The 22,072-nt window shown below is 32.5% G+C and overlaps 2 protein-coding genes and 1 pseudogene across 2 annotated transcripts; 2 read left to right on the top strand and 1 right to left on the bottom strand.

Moving 5' to 3' along the window:
* Positions 1-7,935: 7,935 nt before the first annotated feature.
* LOC130933802 (probable NAD(P)H dehydrogenase (quinone) FQR1-like 1) lies at positions 7,936-10,527 on the bottom strand (annotated as a pseudogene).
* On the top strand, positions 8,975-14,863 carry LOC130932402 (lysine histidine transporter-like 2). The gene is made up of 6 exons (XM_057861720.1): positions 8,975-9,004; positions 13,157-14,074; positions 14,153-14,258; positions 14,407-14,498; positions 14,595-14,663; positions 14,765-14,863. Exons 2-6 carry the CDS (start codon positions 13,241-13,243, stop codon positions 14,861-14,863), a joined length of 1,200 nt encoding a protein of 399 aa, XP_057717703.1. The 5' UTR covers positions 8,975-9,004; positions 13,157-13,240.
* Positions 14,864-16,006: 1,143 nt separating this feature from the next.
* Positions 16,007-17,261, top strand: LOC130932401 (auxin-induced protein 22E-like). The gene is made up of 3 exons (XM_057861719.1): positions 16,007-16,315; positions 16,414-16,737; positions 16,847-17,261. Exons 1-3 carry the CDS (start codon positions 16,092-16,094, stop codon positions 16,917-16,919), a joined length of 621 nt encoding a protein of 206 aa, XP_057717702.1. The 5' UTR covers positions 16,007-16,091; the 3' UTR covers positions 16,920-17,261.
* Positions 17,262-22,072: the final 4,811 nt, after the last annotated feature.

The raw sequence follows: 22,072 nt of genomic DNA, 5'->3' as shown, positions 1-22,072 counted from the left end.
CAAATATAAAAAATAGATTTTAGTCTTTTAATTTTGTAGGGGTTAAGAACCCCCACAACGTCAATCAAGACCGCCACAGAATAAGATAACTGGATGCTTTCGAAAACCGACGCAATATACTGAAAATTCCCACAATTTGCGGAGGGCAAAAAACTCCCGCAATTTGAATTTGACATAACGTCGGTTTTTTAAAAACTCCCATAACTAAACCGCAGGACACCTAACTCCGTCAGTTTTTGAAACTGCCGTTACACAACTTGTGGGGGTTAAAAACCCCGCAAAATCCAAAAAAAATCTCGCAAATTAGCGCTTTTTTTGTAGTGATCAAGGGTCAATGGTCAATGGTCAATGGTCAAGGAGTAATAACTATCAGATCACACTTAACGCCACTGTTCTTTTAGATACAATTATATTCATATCAACAATGCATGAAAAAAATGAATGATATCGTTTTCAAAAAGGGTGTGTGAGTTGAGTGATAAAAATGGTGAAAAAGGATAATATAATGAGAATGCTTTTATTAAGTGACAAGTCAGAATGCAAATCTCAACCATTAAATCAGAATAAACAGCCGATGAGATTAAATTTTTAAAAATTCGTGCCCTCTTAAACTAATTTGTCCTTAATTTCTATATTACTATCCTATCTTCTTTCGTCTTTTTGTGTTAGTTCCTCTTTTTAATTTCATGAATGTTATTTTAAATTCTTAATTTGCTTTCTGTTAATGTTTACCTTTGCCTCTAACATTAATCAAATTCTCTTGTGGGTAGTGTGAGTGAATTGGTATATATCTAAAGAAAAGAGGAGATGAATTCTCAGTTAAGTGAAAGAGAAAGAGATAAATAAAACACTTTAATTTTTAAAATATTAAAGATATCTAAACCGTTTATTCTAATTCAATTTTGTTAGATAATTAATTAGGGCAACAACATACAACTAACTATTAGTTGGATTATAAAAAAGTCGAAAAAACACCAAAAACATGTAATTTATTCTATCTCAAAAGATATATAGATTGGTATATAGTTATTCATACTTTAATTTTATTATTTATCTCACTATCTTCCATCTTGTTCTCACTATTATTATAATAATAATAATAATAATAATAATAATAATAATAATAATAATAATAATGAGAGACTTCATTAGTTTTTTTTTTGTACAAACTATCTTAACTGAAAACATATGTATGTTATTCTTAGAAATAGAAATATTTAGGCAAATTAAAGTAAAATCAAATTAGGTATGCTTTAATTTAATTATTTGTGAATTCTATTTACCTCACCAATCCACTGCCATCTTAACCAGCTAATTTTTTTATCATATTCATAATAAAATATAACATATATATGTTTCTATATAACTAATAGGCGTGTATATTTAGAGAATAATAGAATACATAAGGAGACCTATCAACTTAATTGGTTAACTTCACACAATACTAATATAATAATCAAGTCGATTGATTTCTAAACAAAAGTGTATTATAATCTCCCATATCCAATAATTAAAGTGACGAAACTTAACTATTTTATTGATTCATCATATCACAAACAAAAATCATCTAAAATCTTAATCACTTCGCTTCTCTTTCCGCATCTTTCTTCTCAAAAAAAACCTCCTTCGGCAGCGCTTCCTTCCGTCATGCATGTGTTGTCTTCCGCTATGTGTTTTCCATTCATCACCTTTTTTGTGTCATTGTGCACATGAATATATTTACATGCATGGTTGTAGTGCGGAGTTTAGCTAATAATATATATATATATAAAAGATATTGAGTTAGCTAGGTTGTATACTAGTTAGCTAGTAGTAGCGAGACCCATTATATTTCATATGCATTATATTACATATTTGATCATATAAAATATATATAGATCCACCATATGTTTAGGTCTAGCTAGTTAGATTTACGCTGCTACACATACATATATATTTTTTTCAAATATATTAATCTAATTATCATATTATTAAATACAAATATTTATTCGTATGTTAAAATCAGATACTATATATTTATATATAAATATATGTATAGTTTAATTTATTTTTAATATAAATTATATATTTTAATAATTAATTTTAATATAGACCTAAAATAATTATATCAAATAATACTGAAGATCAAAAGATATAATGAAATGAAAAGAATACTCTTATGTATATAAAAAGACAACATGTATATAAAAAGTTAATGACTAAATTAAATCACTCGATATTTATTTGTATATAAATATATGTAATATTTAATTTATTTTTAATATTTATTTATTTATTTAATATTTTAATATATATTATATACTAGTAATTGATTTTAAAAATAGATTCCGCTAGAGAGACAATGGACTATTTGTACAATGTGTACAATGGCTATTGAGTTATGAAATAAACATCTCCTATACTATTTAGAATAACCATCTGAGTACAAGGGATAATAAATATCTTGACTTTTCGGATCTAGCGCTTTAATACCATGTCATAATACAACTCATCCCAAAAGTTTCAGCTGATGAGAAAATGTAACACTAATGATTATATCTCTAATACTCCATAAACTTCCATTGTACACATTGTATAAATATTTCATTAGCTCCTCATACTTTTCCTTTTAAAATACATGTGACATAGTTATATATGGGAATATTTATTTTTCATTGCAAACACGCCAAAGTTAAGATAATTGACTTATTTAATGTGAACGTATAGCTTATAATTGATCATTAAATTTTATTTCCAGACAACTTAATCTTAAACAGGATGATTAAATATCTGATAAATTATAGTAGTAATAGAGACAACTGAAGCAAAAAGGCATCGAGGCTTAGCTTTTTGATGATGTGATCAAAGTATCAAACTCACCACCCCTTTGACAAAAGCATTTTTCCACACACAATTACCGTGTACGAAAAAAGTGTAAGAACCATCAAAGAAAATATAGTGCTATACTAATAAACATTTTTCCTTTCTTGTCAACTTAATTAAGATGATAAACCATGTTATCTTTTTACATATTATTATTTTAATTATGTCAGGTATACGTAAAAATTAACTACTAAATTAATTATTTATATAAAATATATTTTAAAATATAAAATATAAATTAAAATTAACTAAATAATTTATGTATTTATATATAAATAGATGATAACTAATTTAATGATTAATTTTTTTTGTAGGCATCTAATATTTTTATCGGTTCTGCTACGTTACCAACAATATATCTGTCAACTTCTGCCAACTCTTATTTATAATTGTGTTTTATGGAAGTGTGTTTGTGGATGTGTCTAATAAAAATGTCTTTTTTATAACTGTGTTTAATAGAAGTGTCTTTATAGATATATTTTTTGGATGTGTCTCTTTATATATGTATTTAAAATATAATAATTACTAGACACATCTACGAACACACTTTCATGAAACACAAATATAAATAAGAGTTGACAGAAATTGACGGCACTATACTTTTCCTATTTTTATTACACATTCTATTACGTGTATGGCCGACTCATTTGACATGGAATAATAGAATTGGGCATGGTGGGAGATTAGGAATTGGGACCAATGTTTTTGCCTGCAAAGAAATTAAATTTTGGGCCTTTCGTTCCCTACCTTCTTTAACATCTAAAAGGCTCTAATTCCATTACCCACGTGTGTCACTACTCACTAGGCCCACAATGTTTCCTTCATTATTTGGTTGGTTAGGACTTGGAAATTAGAAATAATAATTATTAGGAGACGTAATTCATATTCTAATATTTAGAATTTCAATATATATAGATTTCTTTTTTTAACAAATTATAATTCAAATATTATAATTTTTTTATATTTATTTAAAAAATTGTAGTTCCAGTCTAAGACTATTAGATGAGAATAAAAAAATTATATCATTTGAGTATATAAAGTTATGATCCAATGATTTATGTATCATTCATTCACAGTTATAAAATAAATAGAAAAGTCTAGAGAATCAATAACTTTATTAAATTTTGGTTAGCATATAACCAGCAAAAAAAAAGTGAGTTATTAAATGAAATTTCACACCAATCTCATACTATTAAAATCATCATTGATAATTATTTAATGGTTAAAAATCACAAAAATTACTGGCCCTAATATTCTTCAAATAAATATATTATAAAAAAGGTTGACAAGATTAAAAATTAAATAAAATTGGAGACACACGTAGATAGATTTATCTAATGTGCTTCTCATAGTTCTTTTCTAATAATTAACTCCATTTTTATAATTTTATTCCCACTTTAACCAATTTATCTTTTTTTTTTAAGATTAATTAAATACTAAGCTCTAATTAAGATATTATTGCCATTGATTAACAAAAATAGTGAACAACCTAACAAATTAAACTAAATGCTACTCATTGTTGTTGTTATTATATATAACAATAATGCTAGGGAACCAAGAAGAGGTTCAGCCAATAATCTGCCAACTCCTGTTGGGCTGGGATTCTAAAGCCCATTTTACTTCAGCAACATCCAAATTTCACCCAGGTAAACCAAACTAACCTAACTAAAATCTCTCCCCTCTTTTCACCGTTTTATCGCAGCAGAACTCCAAAACCAACCACGGCAACACCACACCACCAGGTTCATCGTGTGGCGTTCTCCTCCGCCTCCGTCCACCACGTCCGGGCACCAGCCGGCTACCATAGCACGCTCCAGGTCACCGCAAAGCTTCCATCCCGTCAATGCGCTAATCGGCGCGTTAATCATATTTTCGCCCAATTCCGCCGCAGCGACGTCGTGCCACCCAGGTGCGACGAACAAGGGGGTTCTCCTTCTCACCAAGGTTGCGCCGCTGCTGCTGCATGTCACTGTTGGCAGCTCCATTGAAGCCTCCCTGCTCTCATCCGACGAACGCAATAGGACGTCCTCTGCTCCAGCCTCGAAACCTCGCTTGACAGAACTCTTTGGTTAGTGTTTAAAAATTGGTGTTGATTGATGTGGGGTTTGAGTACCATGGATGATACTTGTTGGATGTTGCCTTTGATTTGGGTATAATTAAGGAATTGTTAGATGTTGCTTCTGGATTCATTGTTGTAACTGTTTGTTGTGAATTTTGGTGTTTTTATATCAACCAGGAAGTTGCATTGGAAGCCTGCTCAAACAGCTTTGACATCCAGTTTCCACCTTCCAATGCGTAGCTCTGCGGCTGAGAACAGGTGGGTTTTTATATATTTAAGTGACACAACTTGAATGCATAACAAGAATTCAGCGTTGGATGTGATGGTATTCATATTGAATATTGTTTCCAAAACACTTGAATAAACGGTCACAAATCAAAAGGAACCATCTCTGAATGCCCCCAAGCATGTTTTTATTTTGCTAGATGATCTTTTCTATTTTATCCGTATGCTTTAGGTGGGAACTATTCAATGTATACATTACCTGAGGATGATTTTCGGGGGACAAAAATTGATTTACTACTCTGCTTTATGATGCAGTGTGTTCTCACCGGCTTGCAGATTGAACTTGGCTTGCATATGTTTTTTTTCTTATTTTTATTTGCCTCAGGATATAGTTTACTAGGATTGTGTCTTTGATGTGGACAGCAGTTTTGGAATAGTATATGTATTCACTATTTAAATTTGAACTAAAGTGCTAACATGTTTTTCTTACTACATGACTTCCTGTTTGTATGGCAAGTTTAGTTTATAGTTTTGGACTTCTAAGCCAGTTTTAATTTATTAGAAAAGTGTGATGATTACATAAACCTATATTTCACTTATCATAGAATATGATGAATTGATCCACGAAATAGTCCATAGTATCATCAAACAGAATAAACTTTTCCATTACATACTGTGAACACATGATTCATTCAATTATGCAGGCTCCTATATACGTGTGATAACGTTACCGTTTGAGACACTTTTAATATATTTTGAGATTTTTTTTGGATTACAATTCTGAATTTTTATAATACTTTTTGGATGTATTTTATTTAGGTCCTACTTAGTATCTTTCTTAGCTTCTTGTAGGCAACCTGATTATGCAAAAATTTTTGTCACATATTTCTTATGTTAAACTAATAGATGTTTCTTTTATACTAAATGGATGATTCTTTTAAAAGAAATCATCATTTAAGAAGGGAATTAACTTTGAAGTAAACTAACCCATATTATATTTATTGATTCAATTGTTGTGACTTATGAACATTTTTATAGTTAATATATAATAGACATAGATGGCTATTCATTTGTTGCATACACCTTGACCATAATTGCTTTGTTTTGCTTTCACTTTTCAGGATCATCCTGAAGAGCCGAGCGCAATATGCAAAAATCTATCTCAGATGTTTCTTTTGTTAAAGAAATGAATGTTTCTTTTTATACTAAATGGATGATTCTCTGAAATGAATCATCAGTTAAGATGGAAATTAACTTTGCAGTAATTGAACGCATATTGTACTTATTGATTCAATTGTTGTGACTTATGAGTATTTTTATAGTTAATATATAATAGATATAAATGGCTATTCATTTGTTGCATACACCTTGACCACTTGATAATAAATTTAATCATGGAAGTAACACTTGCCTCATAAGTTCATCGCTATGTAGTACTAAATAGTATGTTGTGTATGTGGACTCAGTTTTAATTTGATAAAAATTGTAACTCTAAACCCTAAACCCAAAAAGTAAACATTGGGTAAAAAACAAACTGTCAAAACACTTTGATTGCTTTTGAAAAAGTAAATAACTAGTTATTATTGTTGTTCTTCTCCTTATCCCTTTTTTTTTCTTCTTTAAATTTTGTTAAACAAGCAACAAAATAAATACAAATTTTTTTTCTTCTTTTGTGGTACTTGTATTCACTATCAATTGAATCATCTCTGTAGTAAAGAATAAATATAAGTAATTTCTGTTAGGTACTTAATTATTTTTGCAAAGATTTAAGTGGATGTTGCTTCTATCAAGCATTGGGATGTTCCTTTTCCATACTAAATAGATGTTGCTTTAATAGAAACCATTTAAATGAAAAATAAAAAAAACTTATCCTACATAAGTAATTATAAATTTGTCTATCATGCTAAAATGCAATGAAAGGAATCATGATATTCATTCAACTTGTCCATACAATTTGGCAACTTGCAACACTGTTGATACAGGAATTCATCACGACCAAAAGCAATACAAAAAGGATCATCCATTTAGTATATAAAAAAAATATCTATTTGTTTAACAAAAGAAACATCTGACGTAAACTTTATATTTTGTTAGAGGGGATAAAGCTACATCGTTTAGAAAACGGGTATATGATTACTATACAACTAGCTAAATATATAATAATTTTATAGTTGCTACACTTGGATCACGTTTCTTTCACTTCATCCAATTCATCAACTGTTTCAAATTCCTCTTAGATCAGTTCAAATTTATCAATCATTTCAAAGTAGACTTTCTGCAATCATCCATCTGCAACCATAAGCAAAGACACATAGCATCCATAAGTAAAGAAATATCTATCTAAAAAACAAAAAAACAGCCATCTAATGACAATTATAAAAACAAAGAAATATCAACAACAATCATATACAAAGAAGCATCTACTTTTAAAAATAAAAGACACAATTATTATTCAACCTAAAATAATAATCTAGCTATTTGAATCTAGTAAATATTTATAAAAGGAGTCTAATGCATATGGTGTCATTTCTTCTCCAAATTTGGCCATAACTGTCTTCAAAGTAAATACAAAGTCCTCATTCTCAACCTCATCCATGACAAGTGACTAATTCATAAAGCTTAAAGGATTAAAATAAAACTTTAATCTATTTGTGTGCTTCATAAACACAGAAGTATTAGAATAGAACTCCATAAAATCAATATCACCTTGAAAAGAAAAAATTGCCAAAAACCTTCAATCATTGTGGTGGTATAGTGTTCCTTTCACTGAGGCAAAGACATTATATGCTTTATGCAGCATTCTTGAGCTTCTTGGTAATGGTGGCAAAAATATTTTCCTGGTGGAATACTTGCAGCAATTCAATCTTAGAAACCTGTCTTGTTACATCACCAGCATAAGTCCCTGCTCCATAAGGGCTTCCACCTTTCACTTCTTCCATCTCGAACATGCAATGGTGGAACGTGTATCTGATGGGAACATATATCATTCCATGATGTGCCAGCATTGTTATAGCAGTAAGGCTATACATAAATCATGACAAGTTTGATCAGCAACTAATAAGTACCTAGTGATATCTAATAAGGAACACGGTTAAGATATATATAGAAACTTGTTTTTTTACGGTGTTGTTTCTTGTTCACCGCCTAGCAAACCAGTGCTGTAGGAGAGTCCAATAGACTTGCCTACAAGGTCTTGTTGCAATCAAAGAGGTCCAGTTTTGTCAAGAAAATCTATGAACTGGGCAGCCATCATTCCGAACCGCGTGGGGAAGCCGAAGATAAGGCCATCAGCTCCATTAAGCATATCAAGTTCAATGATTGGTACATCACTCTTTGGTGGTGCATTCAGCCATAAACAAAGACAGATTATTCAATCAAAAACATCCCAGAGCCTATAAAAAAATATAGAAACTAAGTAAGCACTATCAATAGTTATGAAATCAAAGGTTAAATGTATTCAGTAAATTTCCAACATCCACCTTCATTCACAAATGCATAATAATTAGTCAAATTTAGAAGAATGAATTATCCTAAACTGAATCTTGATTACTAAAACCTAATAAAGAAGGCATGGAGAATCCTAAGTAGAAAAGAAATAAATTGTACAAAGAAAGAGTAACACTAAAAAAAACTATTAATTATCTCAAAAAGAAATATACAACACTATAAGAGTTTAATTCTCAGAACAATGTTGATTAAGAACATCCAAAAGAAACATTCATAATAGAAAACACAAGTTAAACTAAACTCTAAGATGGGAAAGGAAAAAAACCCAGGTCGCTGGGGAGGAGATGCGGTTGATCGACCGGGGTACACGTCAAGGCGGAGGTTGCTGCGTCGTCGGTGGTTGCTGCGGCGGTGGAAGAAGCCGTGATGGCAGCAGTGTGTGGAGGTGGCTGCGGCGCGAGAGGATGATGCCCGCATTGTTGGACGGTGGTTGCCGGTGGCATTTCTTCCGGAGCTATTTCTGATTTCCTTCGCGACGGAGGAGAGGTGGCTGTGGGATTTTGGCTAACAGTGCAGTTCTGAGTGTCGTGGTGACTGTGCCAATTGGAAGGGAGAGTGTGGACGGCGCGGTGGGAGTGGGAGAGGAAAAGAGGGGGAAGGGTTTTTGTGTGGGCGGCTATGGAAATGAGAGAAAAAAAAAGGGTTTTTACTTTCTACTGTTTTTAATTAGGATTTATTTAATCAACTTTTAATTATTTAAATTTAAATTTAAAAAAAATTAAAATTAATTATTAAATAGAATTGTTTAAAAAGTTGGCTGGTGATAGTTGGTTCCATATACTTTTCCATTATATATTTACTAGTTACTAAGAGTTGCTAGCTAGTTAGGTCAGCGTGCTGGGTAGGTATGGTGAAGGGAAAAGGATGGCCCCGCCCCCCGATGGTATTAATTTATTATTATAAAAAAATTATGACTCATTTGACATATGATGTTTCCGTATTGGCCATTCTTGTTATGGTATGTTACTCTTTAATTTGTACCTAATTAATGTCTCATGTATGTATATATATGTATAAACGAGTTGGTTTTAAATTAATGTATTTGTGATTTTGTTAGTGTGGTTCAAAATAATATATAACTATGTAATTAGTAGCTATAATTTATGTCTAGTGTATATATGTTTTGGCAGTAGTGAAGCTGCACAAAATTAAACTTAACGTGTTAGTTAGTAAGGTTTGTCAAACGGAATAATTCGGTTTATTTAGGTTCGGTCTGTTAAATTTGTAGGTTAAATAGGTTAACTCATTTAAATTTATTTTATTTGTGGACAAAATTTTTTTAGTCCGGATTATTTATGGTCAGTCTGATGAATTAAACGGACCACTCCGTTTATCATTTTATTTTATTTTTTAAAAATATTTTGATAAAAATATCACTTTTTTATCAAAAATTTTTAAAAAATAATATTTTTTAGTTGATTAATCGAATTTTCGAGTCGGATCGAGAAAAATATCCACTAAAAGTGTTACTTTTTAAAAAATAAAAATAAACAGCCCACTCATTTAACCTGTCATTTTTTCGGGTTAATCGGACTCAGTCCATTATTCCCGCAATTTAAACGGGTTCAATTTTAGAGGCAAAGCCCACCCATTTTATAGTTAAATATATAGACATATATTTTATTGAATATAGGGAGATTCGAATCCACAACCTCTTATTTGAGTATAGGAAGACTATGTCATTTGTTGGCAGACATATGGTTTATATATTACTTTATTAAGCCATTAATTTAATTTTAAGTTACAAATTTTCAGTTTATACGGTGCTTAATGACCTACTAAATTATTAAACTTACGACAAATAATAAGAGAGAAATACCAAATAAAGTCGAAAAGCTAATTCCAGTAAACAAGGCATACCCTCGCATTCCCATGATTTCACACCAATCAATCCCTACTCAAAAAAAAAAAAATAAAAAAAAAATAAAAAACCTGTTGTCACTTGTTAATCAATAGCATCAAAATTGCTTCTTATGTATCCGCAAAACAATGGTGGCCGCCACCAATTTGACTCCAATTAGTAAGTTAACATTGTACACTAATTGCAAAAGTCAATCCATTAATTAGTAATTAATAATCTTAAAATGCTTGATTAATACCAATGCTCCTTGCTTTGCCTCCCTCAATAGCGAGGGCTTCACATTCTCATGAAAGCGTTCTTCGTTCCTCTTTCATTGTCATATGATCATCGACATCCTTATTTACAAGAATTTGTAACCATTTGATTTTGAATAGAGCATCACAACTATTTTTATTATTTCTCTTGAATATTTGAGTTGGTGGGGAATTCGTAACGCACTTTGTTCTCCCACAATTTGAATTTTGGATTTGGGTTTAGTTTCATAATTTTTTCCTTCGTAATCTTTTGAGCTTTAGCTTTGTTCGTGGCCATAAATTGTAAATGATATAAGCTAAACTTTTTGTTAATTAATTTCTTGTGCCTTTTTTTCCTCAGTGCAAGATTGGTTTATTTGGCACTAATAAGATGCCCGAACCTCAAATAACGTGTTATATGAATGCATTGTTGTTTATTTTTGCATCCTTTCTAATTATTCAATTTCGACGGGTTCCCATTTTCAAAGTTCAAACCCATGTGAAACTCAAAGCAAGAAGGTGTTGCTTATTTGTCGGGTTTTTCGGTGGTAGACTTCAAATTGAAAGAGATATTTTCAATTTTAATTTTCATATATGATCACTAAAATTAAAGACAATTTTAATTTTTATATATGATCACCAAAATTAAAGATAATATATTTGGTAAATTTTTTTAAAAAAACGTCTGTATTTTTAAAATATTGCTGTACTTTTGAAAATAATTAAAATGAAGTTTTTTAAAATTAGTTTGTATTTTTTAAATTTTAAAAGTCTAATATAATCTCATATATTAACTAATTTTTAAATTTAACGTTTAAATTTATGTTTATTATAATATTTTTAAATTTTAAAAACTATCCTATCAAATGTAATTGTTACTTTTAAAATTTAAAATTCTGTTAGTTTATTAGCATAGTTTAAAATCAAAATTCTATTAGTTTGTTAGTGTAGTTCAAAACTCTTATAGTTTATTTTCGTTTTGTATATATATAGTTAGAGAGAGAAAAGAATAAAAAAAATTCCTAATTAGATTTGAATTTAGATGTGCTCTTCATTTGCATTAAGAATTAAGTGTTATTTCTCCGCCTCCCAACACCCGAAGAACAGGTTCTCATCTTCCTCAACAGCTATACCACAGTAAAGGTTTCTATTTCATACTTCTCTGGTTTTCTCACAAATAAATAGGTCATGTATTTGTGTCTGCGTGACACTGCGGCACGTAACCGGTCGATAGGGCATTCTTTCATGCTGAGCACACCAGAGAAAAAAAAGGATTTTTGGTAGAATTTTAATCTTTCAAACATCTCGCCAAATTTCTTATCTTTACGTATTCCCTCAATTTTATTAGATACTCTCTTAATTTATTATTTATATTTATTAAGAGTCATTTTTAATTTGACCAAATATAAATATTATATTTTTTAAAAAATTATTTTTTTATAAGTTATTTTTTAAAAATAAAAATTTTACTAAATTAAATTTAAATAAAGCGTGACTTATGGGTTTAAGAAAGTCTTAAAAAGGTTCTAGAAAGAATTTTTTATTAGTTTTTTATTAAATTATAAATAGCCTCTTAAATATAATATGTATGTAACACGTAAAAGTGTATACAGTTTGTTTATAACAATATTAGCATAATTTATTCACATGGGTTTAAGAAAGTCTTAAAGAGGTTCTAGAAAGAATTTTTTTTATTAGTTTTTTTTATTAGATTATAAATAGCCTCTTAAATATTATATTTATGTAACACGTAAAAATTTATACAGTTTGTTTATAACAATCCTAGCATAATTTATTCACATATTTTAGAAATAAAAATAGACTAAAGGTATAATATAGTATTAAAATTGTCAATTTCAGTAATTATACATTCAAAGCAATTTCGATTTCATTATTATTAACTTAACCAAACAATATTTATTCTAATTAATAACATTTTTTAAATTAAAAGTTTCTAATCTACTAATCCAAACTTGAGTTATACAGTTTGCTATATTCTTTATTTATTTACTAGTATTTTGTTTGGTTAAGAAAACTAAATATTCAGTTTAGGAATAGATATATATTCTAAACAAAGCAGTTCTCAAATGAAATTATAACGTTTTTTACAACTATCATATTCTAAAGAAAGAATTGTAGTAAAGATAAGATAACTAAAAGAAAGAATTTAGTTATCTAATTATAGCAAAAGTTGTTATTTATTTGAAAGATTGTCCGTAAATACCTATGAAAATAACAGTTTCAAATTTGTAACTAGGGTTAAGCCGTCGTCCTCCGTGAGATATTTATACATGGTGAGGCGGCAACACTTTATTGCAAAAGTTAAAAGAGAGAAGAAAGCAAAAACAGATGGCTTTTGATAAAAAAGAAAGTGGTGAAGATTTGACATCACCTTCGTTATCATCAAAGCAAAAGAGCCTTGAAGAATGGCTTCCGATAACCGCTTCAAGAGAGGCAAAATGGTGGTACTCTGCTTTTCACAACTTGACGGCTATGGTGGGCGCCGGTGTTCTGAGCCTTCCTTATGCAATGTCACACTTGGGATGGGGTCCTGGAACCACTGTGATGATCCTGTCATGGGTAATCACATTGTACACGCTATGGCAAATGGTTGAGATGCACGAGATGACACCGGGAGGGAGGAGAAATGACAGGTACCATGAGCTGGGACAAGAAGCATTCGGTGAAAAGCTTGGTTTGTGGATTGTCATTCCCCAACAATTATTGGTTGAAGTTGGTACTTGCATTGTGTATATGGTCACTGGAGGCAAGTCTTTGCAAAAGGTTCATGAAACTTTTTGTCCCGAATGCACGCCAATCAAGACCAGTTATTGGATCATGGTCTTTGCTTCCGTCAACTTCGTGCTTGTCCAGCTCCCCAACTTCAACTCTATTTCTGCCATCTCTCTGGGTGCAGCTGTGATGTCTGTGACTTACTCTACCATCGCTTGGGGTGCATCCATCAATAAAGGAATTACACCAGAAGTATCTTATGACGTGAAAATGAAAAGCACGAGTGATGGTGTGTTTCATTTCTTCTCTGCATTGGGAGATGTGGCATTTGCATATGCAGGACATAACGTAGTGTTAGAGATTCAAGCAACAATGCCTTCATCGGCGGAGAAACCTTCCAAGATAGCAATGTGGAAAGGGTGTGTCTGGGCATACATTGGAGTTGCAATATGCTACTTCCCTGTTGCTTTTGTTGGCTACTACATGTTTGGAAATGCCGTGGATGATAACATCCTTATCACACTCGAACATCCTGCTTGGCTTGTTGCCATAGCTAATCTCTTTGTTGTCATCCATGTCATCGGAGGCTATCAGGTCACTTTTTTTCTATTCACAAGGAACGACGCATTTCATAATTTTATTCTCTTATGATTTTTTTTTCTTGTACAACAGGTGTTTGCAATGCCAGTCTTTGACATGTTGGAAACCTTTTTGGTGAAACGATTGAATTTCTCACCTTCTTCTACCTTACGTGTCATAACTCGCACTCTATATGTTGGTATGTGATTATTATTATTATTATGGTTTTTTATCCAAATAAAATAAATTCATTGTGAGTGTATATAATTTTACGATTTGTATGTAAATATCCTACACCTAGTAATGCTTTGATTGATTTCTAAAAAATTACAAACTCTATTTTGCAGGAATCACAATGTTAATAGCAATCAGCATCCCATTTTTTGGTTCTCTTCTTGGATTTCTTGGTGGATTTGCCTTTGCTCCAACTTCGTACTTTGTAAGCTATTTATATACATGAAACTATAAATATTTATCCAAATCACTATATATGTATATACATACTTAGTTGGTCTTATTTTATGTCTATTTGCAGCTTCCATGTATCATATGGCTTAAACTCAAAAAACCTAAAAAATATGGTTTGTCTTGGATAATTAATTGGGTAAGTTCATTTGTATTCAATTACTAATAAATTCATTTTCACTTTTGTAGATTATCAATGTGGATACTAACAAATTTTTTTTCTTCATTCTTGAATTTTAGATTTGCATTGTTATTGGAATATTAATAATGACACTATCACCTATTGGTGCTTTGAGGAATATCATTATCTCAGCCAAAAGCTACAAATTTTTCTCATGAGCCTACGATGATTATTATGTTGTTATTGCGCTCAATGTAATGTTAGTTGATGACAATGGACATCAAGAATGAAATTAAGTACTTTTGAAACTCTATGCATACAAAAATTCTTGATCATATTTTTCTTTACAAAATATATGACGAGAATTGTATTGCGTTGCTTATGTATGATGAGAATTGTATTGCGTTGTGTTACTTTAATTTGCAGGCTTTTTTATTTTGCCTTATGATCAAGTGCACCCGTATTACAGATTATTGATTGGACATCAAAATATTTTCCCGAATTTATTAATATTGCATCGGTGTACTCACATATAATATATTATTGTTCTGTTGTTTGACAAAGTTAACACTTTTCATAATCTTTGACTTACTAATATTAGATCATATATTAATCAGAGTTAGGAAGTAAATTTTTTTTATTAATGTCAATTAATCTTTTTAATTTTGTACCATAAATTCTCTTAAATTCTAAATTCTCAAAAAATAAAATAAAAAAATAATTAGTTAATACTAATTATGTAAAAATTGATTCTATGTGGTTTTTCAATTAGTTAAAGAAACTGGCGCAGATAGTAAAAAGTTATTGAGTATTTAAAACTTAAAAGTGAATAGTGAAATTGAACATGTTTTTAGTGGTGATGGCGGCGTGAAGGGTCATGGTAAGTGAAGGCAGGTGCAAATGATTGGTGTATGTATGTGTATTTGAAGTGAATGAAGGTTTCCATGCATCCACGTGAAAGTGCATGGGTGAAAGGAGAGCGATGAGAGTGATGAGGATGGAATGTTGCCTTGGCTGATCCAGCAAGCTCAACACTAATTATATTATTAATTTATTATTTATGTTTGTTATTCTTTCGGAGAGTGAAAAGGCACATGCAATTCCCGCGTGACATCACATGCTTTGTTCCCAAGAGGCAATCAGAGCCGTCCGTCGTCATCCATGATTGCCTCCCTTGTCCCCTCACCATTCCAACACGCTGCCCTTCAATCCCCCGACACTCCTTCAACCGTGTGGACCTGGACCCCACACCTGTCACCCCCTCATTGGTCCTCCACCCAGGTCGGTGCGTGCTTTGATTTCATGCCCCCTCGCCCCCTCTAAATAAGTGAACCATATTTTCTCTTCTTCTTACCCTCTCATTTCTATAAGAGTTCATACCTCATCACAACTCAATTCAACACAAAGTGAGCTGAATCGTTTATTCTTCTGAAGATTATCAATTAAATGGAGCCTTCAATTTACCAAAGTGAGCTGAATCTGGAGGCAACAGAATTAAGGTTAGGTTTACCTGGAAGAACCAACAACAAGAGGTCTTCACCTGAAGACAGATCCACGAGCATCAGCATCAGCATCAGCAAGAGCAGCAGCGTTGACTCTAGTGGTCCTAGTAACGCTACCGATCATGATGACGACGATGATGACCATCAAAATTCTGTCCAACCTGCAAAGTATGTCTTAATTGAAATGATAACAGATTATGTGAAGGTTAATCTAGGGTTTATGATATGAATAATTGAAATTAATTAGTGGATGAATGATGATGCAGGGTTCAAGTAGTAGGGTGGCCACCAGTTAGATCGTTTAGGAGGAACAGTATGCAGCAACAAAAACAGAAGGATGAACACAACAACAATAATGGTGATGGATCTGCGATGTACGTGAAGGTGAGCATGGCCGGTGCACCTTACTTGAGGAAGATAGATCTGAACGTTTACAATAGTTACTCTCAACTCCTCAACGCCCTCCAGAATTTGTTCAAATGCACTTTTGGGGAATATTCAGAGAGAGAAGGATACAACGGATCTGATTATGCTCCTACTTATGAAGATAAGGATGGTGATTGGATGCTCGTTGGAGACGTTCCATGGGAGTAAGTTCTTGTTCTTTCTTCTTCTATTTTTATTTTTATTTTTAAAATTAAAAGTAATTAGAAGAACATTTAATTCTTACGGTGCTTTTTTCTTTTCTATTAATTGCAGCATGTTCACGTGTTCCTGCAAGAGGCTTAGGATTGTGAAAGGATCAGAAGCAAAGGGGTTGGCCTCTTTATGACACACCGGCACCATAGCATCCAGCGAAATTAAATCTATCAAGGCAGAGCGATAATAATAATATATACACTTTTTTTTCCCCTTTAACTGAACTGGTTTTGAGGCATGTTTCTTTGTTATAGTTCTCATCATCTGGTGAATCTTGCCAGAGTGGAGAAGATACATATATAGAGAAAGAGAAAAAGAAAATAAACAAGAAAAGAAAAATTACTGCTATATGTTTTAATTGTACAGAACATATTATATATATCTCGTCGTCCTTGTTGGATCTTTCTATATGTATTATGTAAGAGTTATATATATACAGAATAGATAACATATCAAGTTTTTTCTTTATTCTCTATTTGATTTCAAGTCCTAAATCAATGGAAATGTGATTTTTGATGTAAAATAAGCTTCGGAATTTCGATATATCTGCTAACTAGTAACTACCCAATCTTAAAGAGTTCTTTGATTTGATGTACAATTAATTATACCTGATAATAATAATAATAAAAAAAAAGAGGATAAGGTGTTCTCTGTTTGAATAGGCCTCAGATCTCTCCCTTACGAATGAGAATTCGAGAACTATAAGTGGATTATCGTTAATTACCGCGCACTTCCATTAACATGGGGTATCAAATCAAAGGAAAATTTTGTGTCCTCGTATATTATTTAACTGACATGCTAATCTCAGAAGCTAGTGCTGCTTTAATAATTGCAAGTTTGCAACCAAAGACTACAACACAAATTTGATTTCGTTGAATTTCATTTTCATACTTCAATATAGATTTTGGTTTCAATGAACGCGTAGTTGGGTTTAGAAATATGCTTTTAACGGAATCTCACAAGAGGTATATTTGAAGGGTGTGTTGAACACAGATATAATGTTTACTTCAAAGACATCTGATTTATATTTTTTATATAATTTTTTTATAGTATAGATGATAAAATTGTTATCTTCTTTCACTTTTTGCATAAACTTATTTGAATAAAATAGGTGTACAAAAAAAAAAATATATATATATATATACAAAGGTGACAATTAACACAATGTTGGAATAAATTATTTTATTAAACCAAATAATTCATATTGAGTCACAAAAAATATATCAAAGCGTACCTTTATTTATAGAAATTAGAAATTGACGGAAGTATTATTTCAGTCTTGTGATTCTTTCGATCTTCCTCAACCAATGTATTCGTAGGCGGCTGAATTACAACTCCTCTGATGAAGAAAGAGTTGCTGAAGCGGCTTTGGTATATTTGGGGACCAAAACCCCAAAAATACTATTTATATTTGAGCTTGTCACTTATTAAATCCTAAACTCAAATAAAAATAGTATCTAAAGTTCAAAAGATAATATCTGATTTTATTCTCATTTAACTCCAAGTCAAAAATAATTATAACTTATTCAATTTAACATTTATAACAATAAATGAGATTATCACTATATAAGTCATTTAATTTAAAATAATATAATTTGTGATTACAATTAATATATGTATTACCACAAACAAATTAAAAAATTAAAATAATTTCCTAACACACAAGTCACCATGCCTACATGCAGATATAATAATTATTTAAAATATTAGTTTTGTAGTGAATGTGCGTGATAGAATAAGCGATGATTTATATAATTTCTGATATTTACTTAAAAATCAAACAAATTCACCAAGATTACAATTCATGATGCATGAGAGATATTGGTTAATAACGTCAACTTCAACCTGTTGAGGAGATGCTGGAGTAGTACAAGAACTCGTGGGTTGTGGTGGGACATGACAGTGTCAATAATAATAATGGCAGAGCAATAATCTTCATATATTTGATATAATGGGAGCTTCCATACAAGGCAATAGGCGTTGTTAAGTCATATCTCATCAATCTCAAAATTGACTAAGCTCTATGGAAATTATTCTTGTCTACATTATAGGATCATTTTTATACTTTTCGGGCTTCATAAGAAACAAGAGGAATAACGTGTTTGAAGAAAATGACCATTCAATCACTGTTACTTTTTTCATAAATGTCTCTTACTTTATCTCCTAATGTATGTTTATATAGCACTACTTAAGTAAAATTAAAGAGGCAACGCCATTATTCAACTACTTCTAGCACTAGTGCTGTTAACAATCAGTTAGGGAAGGACTAAGCTTCTGAATATTGGTTTAGGAGTTGTAATTAATTAAGAAAATTAATTGAGGATCAAATAGTAGTGCATAAATTGTCAGTCAATTAAGTTTCCAAAATATTTAAAACCACAATTAGAATTTGTTCGTGCAAGGTTACTCTTCTCCGAATTATACACCAAATTCTGGGGAGAGACTGCTATGATGACTTTTACGTTCGAAATGAGAGATGCGTTGCTTGAATGCGACCCGAGCGGGATACCTGCAAAAAGGACTCCGACGCTCAAGTTAATGAGAGATATTTTTTAAGAAAGAGAACGAAAACTGCTTATGAGTATGTGTGTATTTGATATTCCCCTCGTGGCTGCCCTTCTTATAGATTTTACTTATTGAGTTTGCTTATAGGTTTGGTGGAGTGAATCTCGGGTTTAGCCGAGATTACTGGGTGGTTATGGTCATCGTGTAGCTTCGGTGTTTATCTCTTTGTGAACGTTGCAGATGTGGCCGAGATATGGGTCGTCGGCTCCGATTTTGTAGGGTGTAGTACATAACCCCCAAGCTTGACTTGCTTGGGTGTTTTTAGCAAGTTGAGCTTAAGTCGACCTATAGCTCGGCCTTTGACTTAGATAGCCCCCAAGCTCAACGCTGCATTTTGTCATTCCTGTTAATTGTAAATTGTTGTATTGAAAGAAAAACTGGTTTGGTTAACTGTTGATTTTTGAGTGGGGGTGTTTTTCCTATTTTTGGGGAAACGTGCTGCAATTACTCCACTTAATGACTATAACTGAAACATTTTGACTCTTGGTTTCTTTGGGGTTTTTGTTTTTCCACTTAATTAGTGGGTTTGTAAGAGGCTCTTTTATGTTTCTCTTGGAAGTCTTCTCTAAGAGTTGCTCCCTTTTACTCTGGTTTGACCGAAAATGACTTTAAAAGGTCAGAATTTTCTTTTCCTTCATTTTCCCCACTTTCTCTGTACCTTGTCGTAGCCTTAGGTTTGTAATGGAGAAGGAGAAGTTGTAAGAAAAACAGAAAGTTGTTGAAGTTAAAAAGGATGATCTTTACCATTGGGTACATGATGACGTCAAGACTCATGCCTCATCATATTGTACTTCGGACTCGCTTCGGGAGTTTCGTTCTATGAAGTTGACCCAGGATGATTCTAATATCGCTGTCGAACTTCTCCCCTACTCAAGTGAGGATAGGGTTTGTGAGCGCAGGGAGGATTGGAAATATTTCTACATGTACACTCCTTGTTTATCTGAGTTGTTTGTTAGGTTTCCTTTTACTTCCTTTGAATGCGACGTGTTGACTCAGCTAAATTGTGCCCTATCCCAATTGCACCCTAACTCTTGAGCGTTTCTAAAAGCGTTTCAGTGTTTGATGTCTTTTCTTGAGTATCCTCCTTCTCTTGGGGTTTTCTTCTCTTTGTTTCAATCCAAGGGGGTTCGAAAGGGTCTGTGGGTTTGCTTGAGTAGTTTTTCCGGTCGTTCTTTATTCCTGCTTTATAAGTCTTCTTTTACAAATTTAAAATATCTGTTTGTTAAAATCCGGTCTGTTGAAGCTGAATATCCCTTTTATCTTGATGATGAGCTGATAGAGAGATATCCTCTTTATTGGTGTTCCGAGCCTATGCAAATCCTTGAGGCTTATAGGACTGAAGAGGAGGATTTGGTTATTGATTTTTTGGTGAAAAATTTTGCTGCTGATGAATGCCTTTCAATCCCTGAGGTGTTGGGTTTTGAGAAAGATAATGATATGGAGGGGTTGCGGACTTATATAGGTAATTCATATGTTTTTTCTTTTTTATTTGCTTACTGTTCCAAAAGTGACGTTTTTCATGGTGTGTTTGCCTGTAGGAGGATGACTTCCACATTTAAGTTTGTCTAGGCTTCAGTCCTTTCTGGACAAGAAAAAGGAGAAGGGTGTGAGTTCCTCTGCATTTCCCAAGATTGGTGAGGAGGGAGTTGCTTTCTCGGCTGCACAGCCAGTGTCTTCAAAGAGGAAGAGGGGTACTTCCGACGACTCCTTAGAAGTGCTGTTTGAGGGAGATAAAGCCGCTGCCGGGGCTTCAACTTCGGCCTTTGATTGCCAGCGAAAGCTTCATGGCTTTATTCTCGGGGATAATGCACATTCTTTGTGGAGCGATCAATTTTCCCTGGCCAAGCTGTCTGATAGGGCTTCACAGTTTCCCGGGGATACAGTTCTCACACGTCGTGCTGGATTGGAGGCATTGGGCAAGTATGTTCAGGTAGTGTGCATCTGTCTTTTTCTTACTCAATAGATTTCTTTGTTCAGAATTGAAGTATGGTGTTGCTGTTGGTGGTAGGATAAAGCTTAATGGCAATGTTTGTTCTTGTCATGCTGTTGCCGCTCGCTTGCTTTGTGTTGGTCGGACAACTGAGCTGCTCGGGGCTGAGCAGGTTGATGTTGGTAAATTTGCTGCCTTGGAATGCTTAGTGAAGGAAAAAGAGGGAATTATTGTGGATGTTACGGCTAAGATGAAAGAACATGAAGAGACTTCTGCTGGGATTGCTACTAAGTTGAAGGAAAAGGAGCAGGAAATTGTTCGTCTGCAAGATCAGATCCGGTCCTTTCAGGCCGAGATTAGGCAAAATGATAAAACAAAAGGTGAGATGACTGCCCGAATTCACGAGTTGGAGGATCAGGGCATAGAAATGTTCACCTCGGGATTTGACCGAGTTGTTTCTCAAGTGTCATTGTTTGCTCCTGATTTTGACATACGTCAGCTTGATGTGACGAAAATTGTTGTCAATGGCGAGTTAGTTCAAGATGAGGCTGGCGAGGATCATGATGGAAATGTTCCACTGCCAGTGTAGATGTTGATGTATTGTTGGGAAGTAGTTTGAACTTTGTATTTTGTTTTTATTTGTTTGAGATACTTATGTCGGCTTGGTTCCGACTTGACTGACTTGTTTTCTGAGCTATATGATAAACCCCAAGTTGACGGTTTATCTTGTATTGAATTTAGAGTATTTTGATAACTTTTTATCACATTTAGCCTATGAATTAGCATGGTTT

This window comes from Arachis stenosperma, chromosome 6 (genome assembly GCF_014773155.1).
Source record: "Arachis stenosperma cultivar V10309 chromosome 6, arast.V10309.gnm1.PFL2, whole genome shotgun sequence".
NCBI lineage: Eukaryota > Viridiplantae > Streptophyta > Magnoliopsida > Fabales > Fabaceae > Arachis > Arachis stenosperma.
The sequence above is the reverse complement of the archived record's forward strand: the minus strand, read 5'-3'. Positions and strand labels throughout refer to the sequence as shown.

Bases quoted from the DNA above. Each gene is read 5' to 3' on its own strand.
- LOC130932402 (XM_057861720.1), top strand. From the start codon at position 13,241: ATGGTGGGCGCCGGTGTTCTGAGCCTTCCTTATGCAATGTCACACTTG. The intron at 14,259-14,406 runs GTATGTGATTAT...TCTATTTTGCAG, and splicing joins AACTCGCACTCTATATGTTG to GAATCACAATGTTAATAGCA. The intron at 14,499-14,594 runs GTAAGCTATTTA...GTCTATTTGCAG, and splicing joins TTGCTCCAACTTCGTACTTT to CTTCCATGTATCATATGGCT.
- LOC130932401 (XM_057861719.1), top strand. From the start codon at position 16,092: ATGGAGCCTTCAATTTACCAAAGTGAGCTGAATCTGGAGGCAACAGAA. The intron at 16,316-16,413 runs GTATGTCTTAAT...ATGATGATGCAG, and splicing joins AATTCTGTCCAACCTGCAAA to GGTTCAAGTAGTAGGGTGGC. The intron at 16,738-16,846 runs GTAAGTTCTTGT...TATTAATTGCAG, and splicing joins GTTGGAGACGTTCCATGGGA to CATGTTCACGTGTTCCTGCA.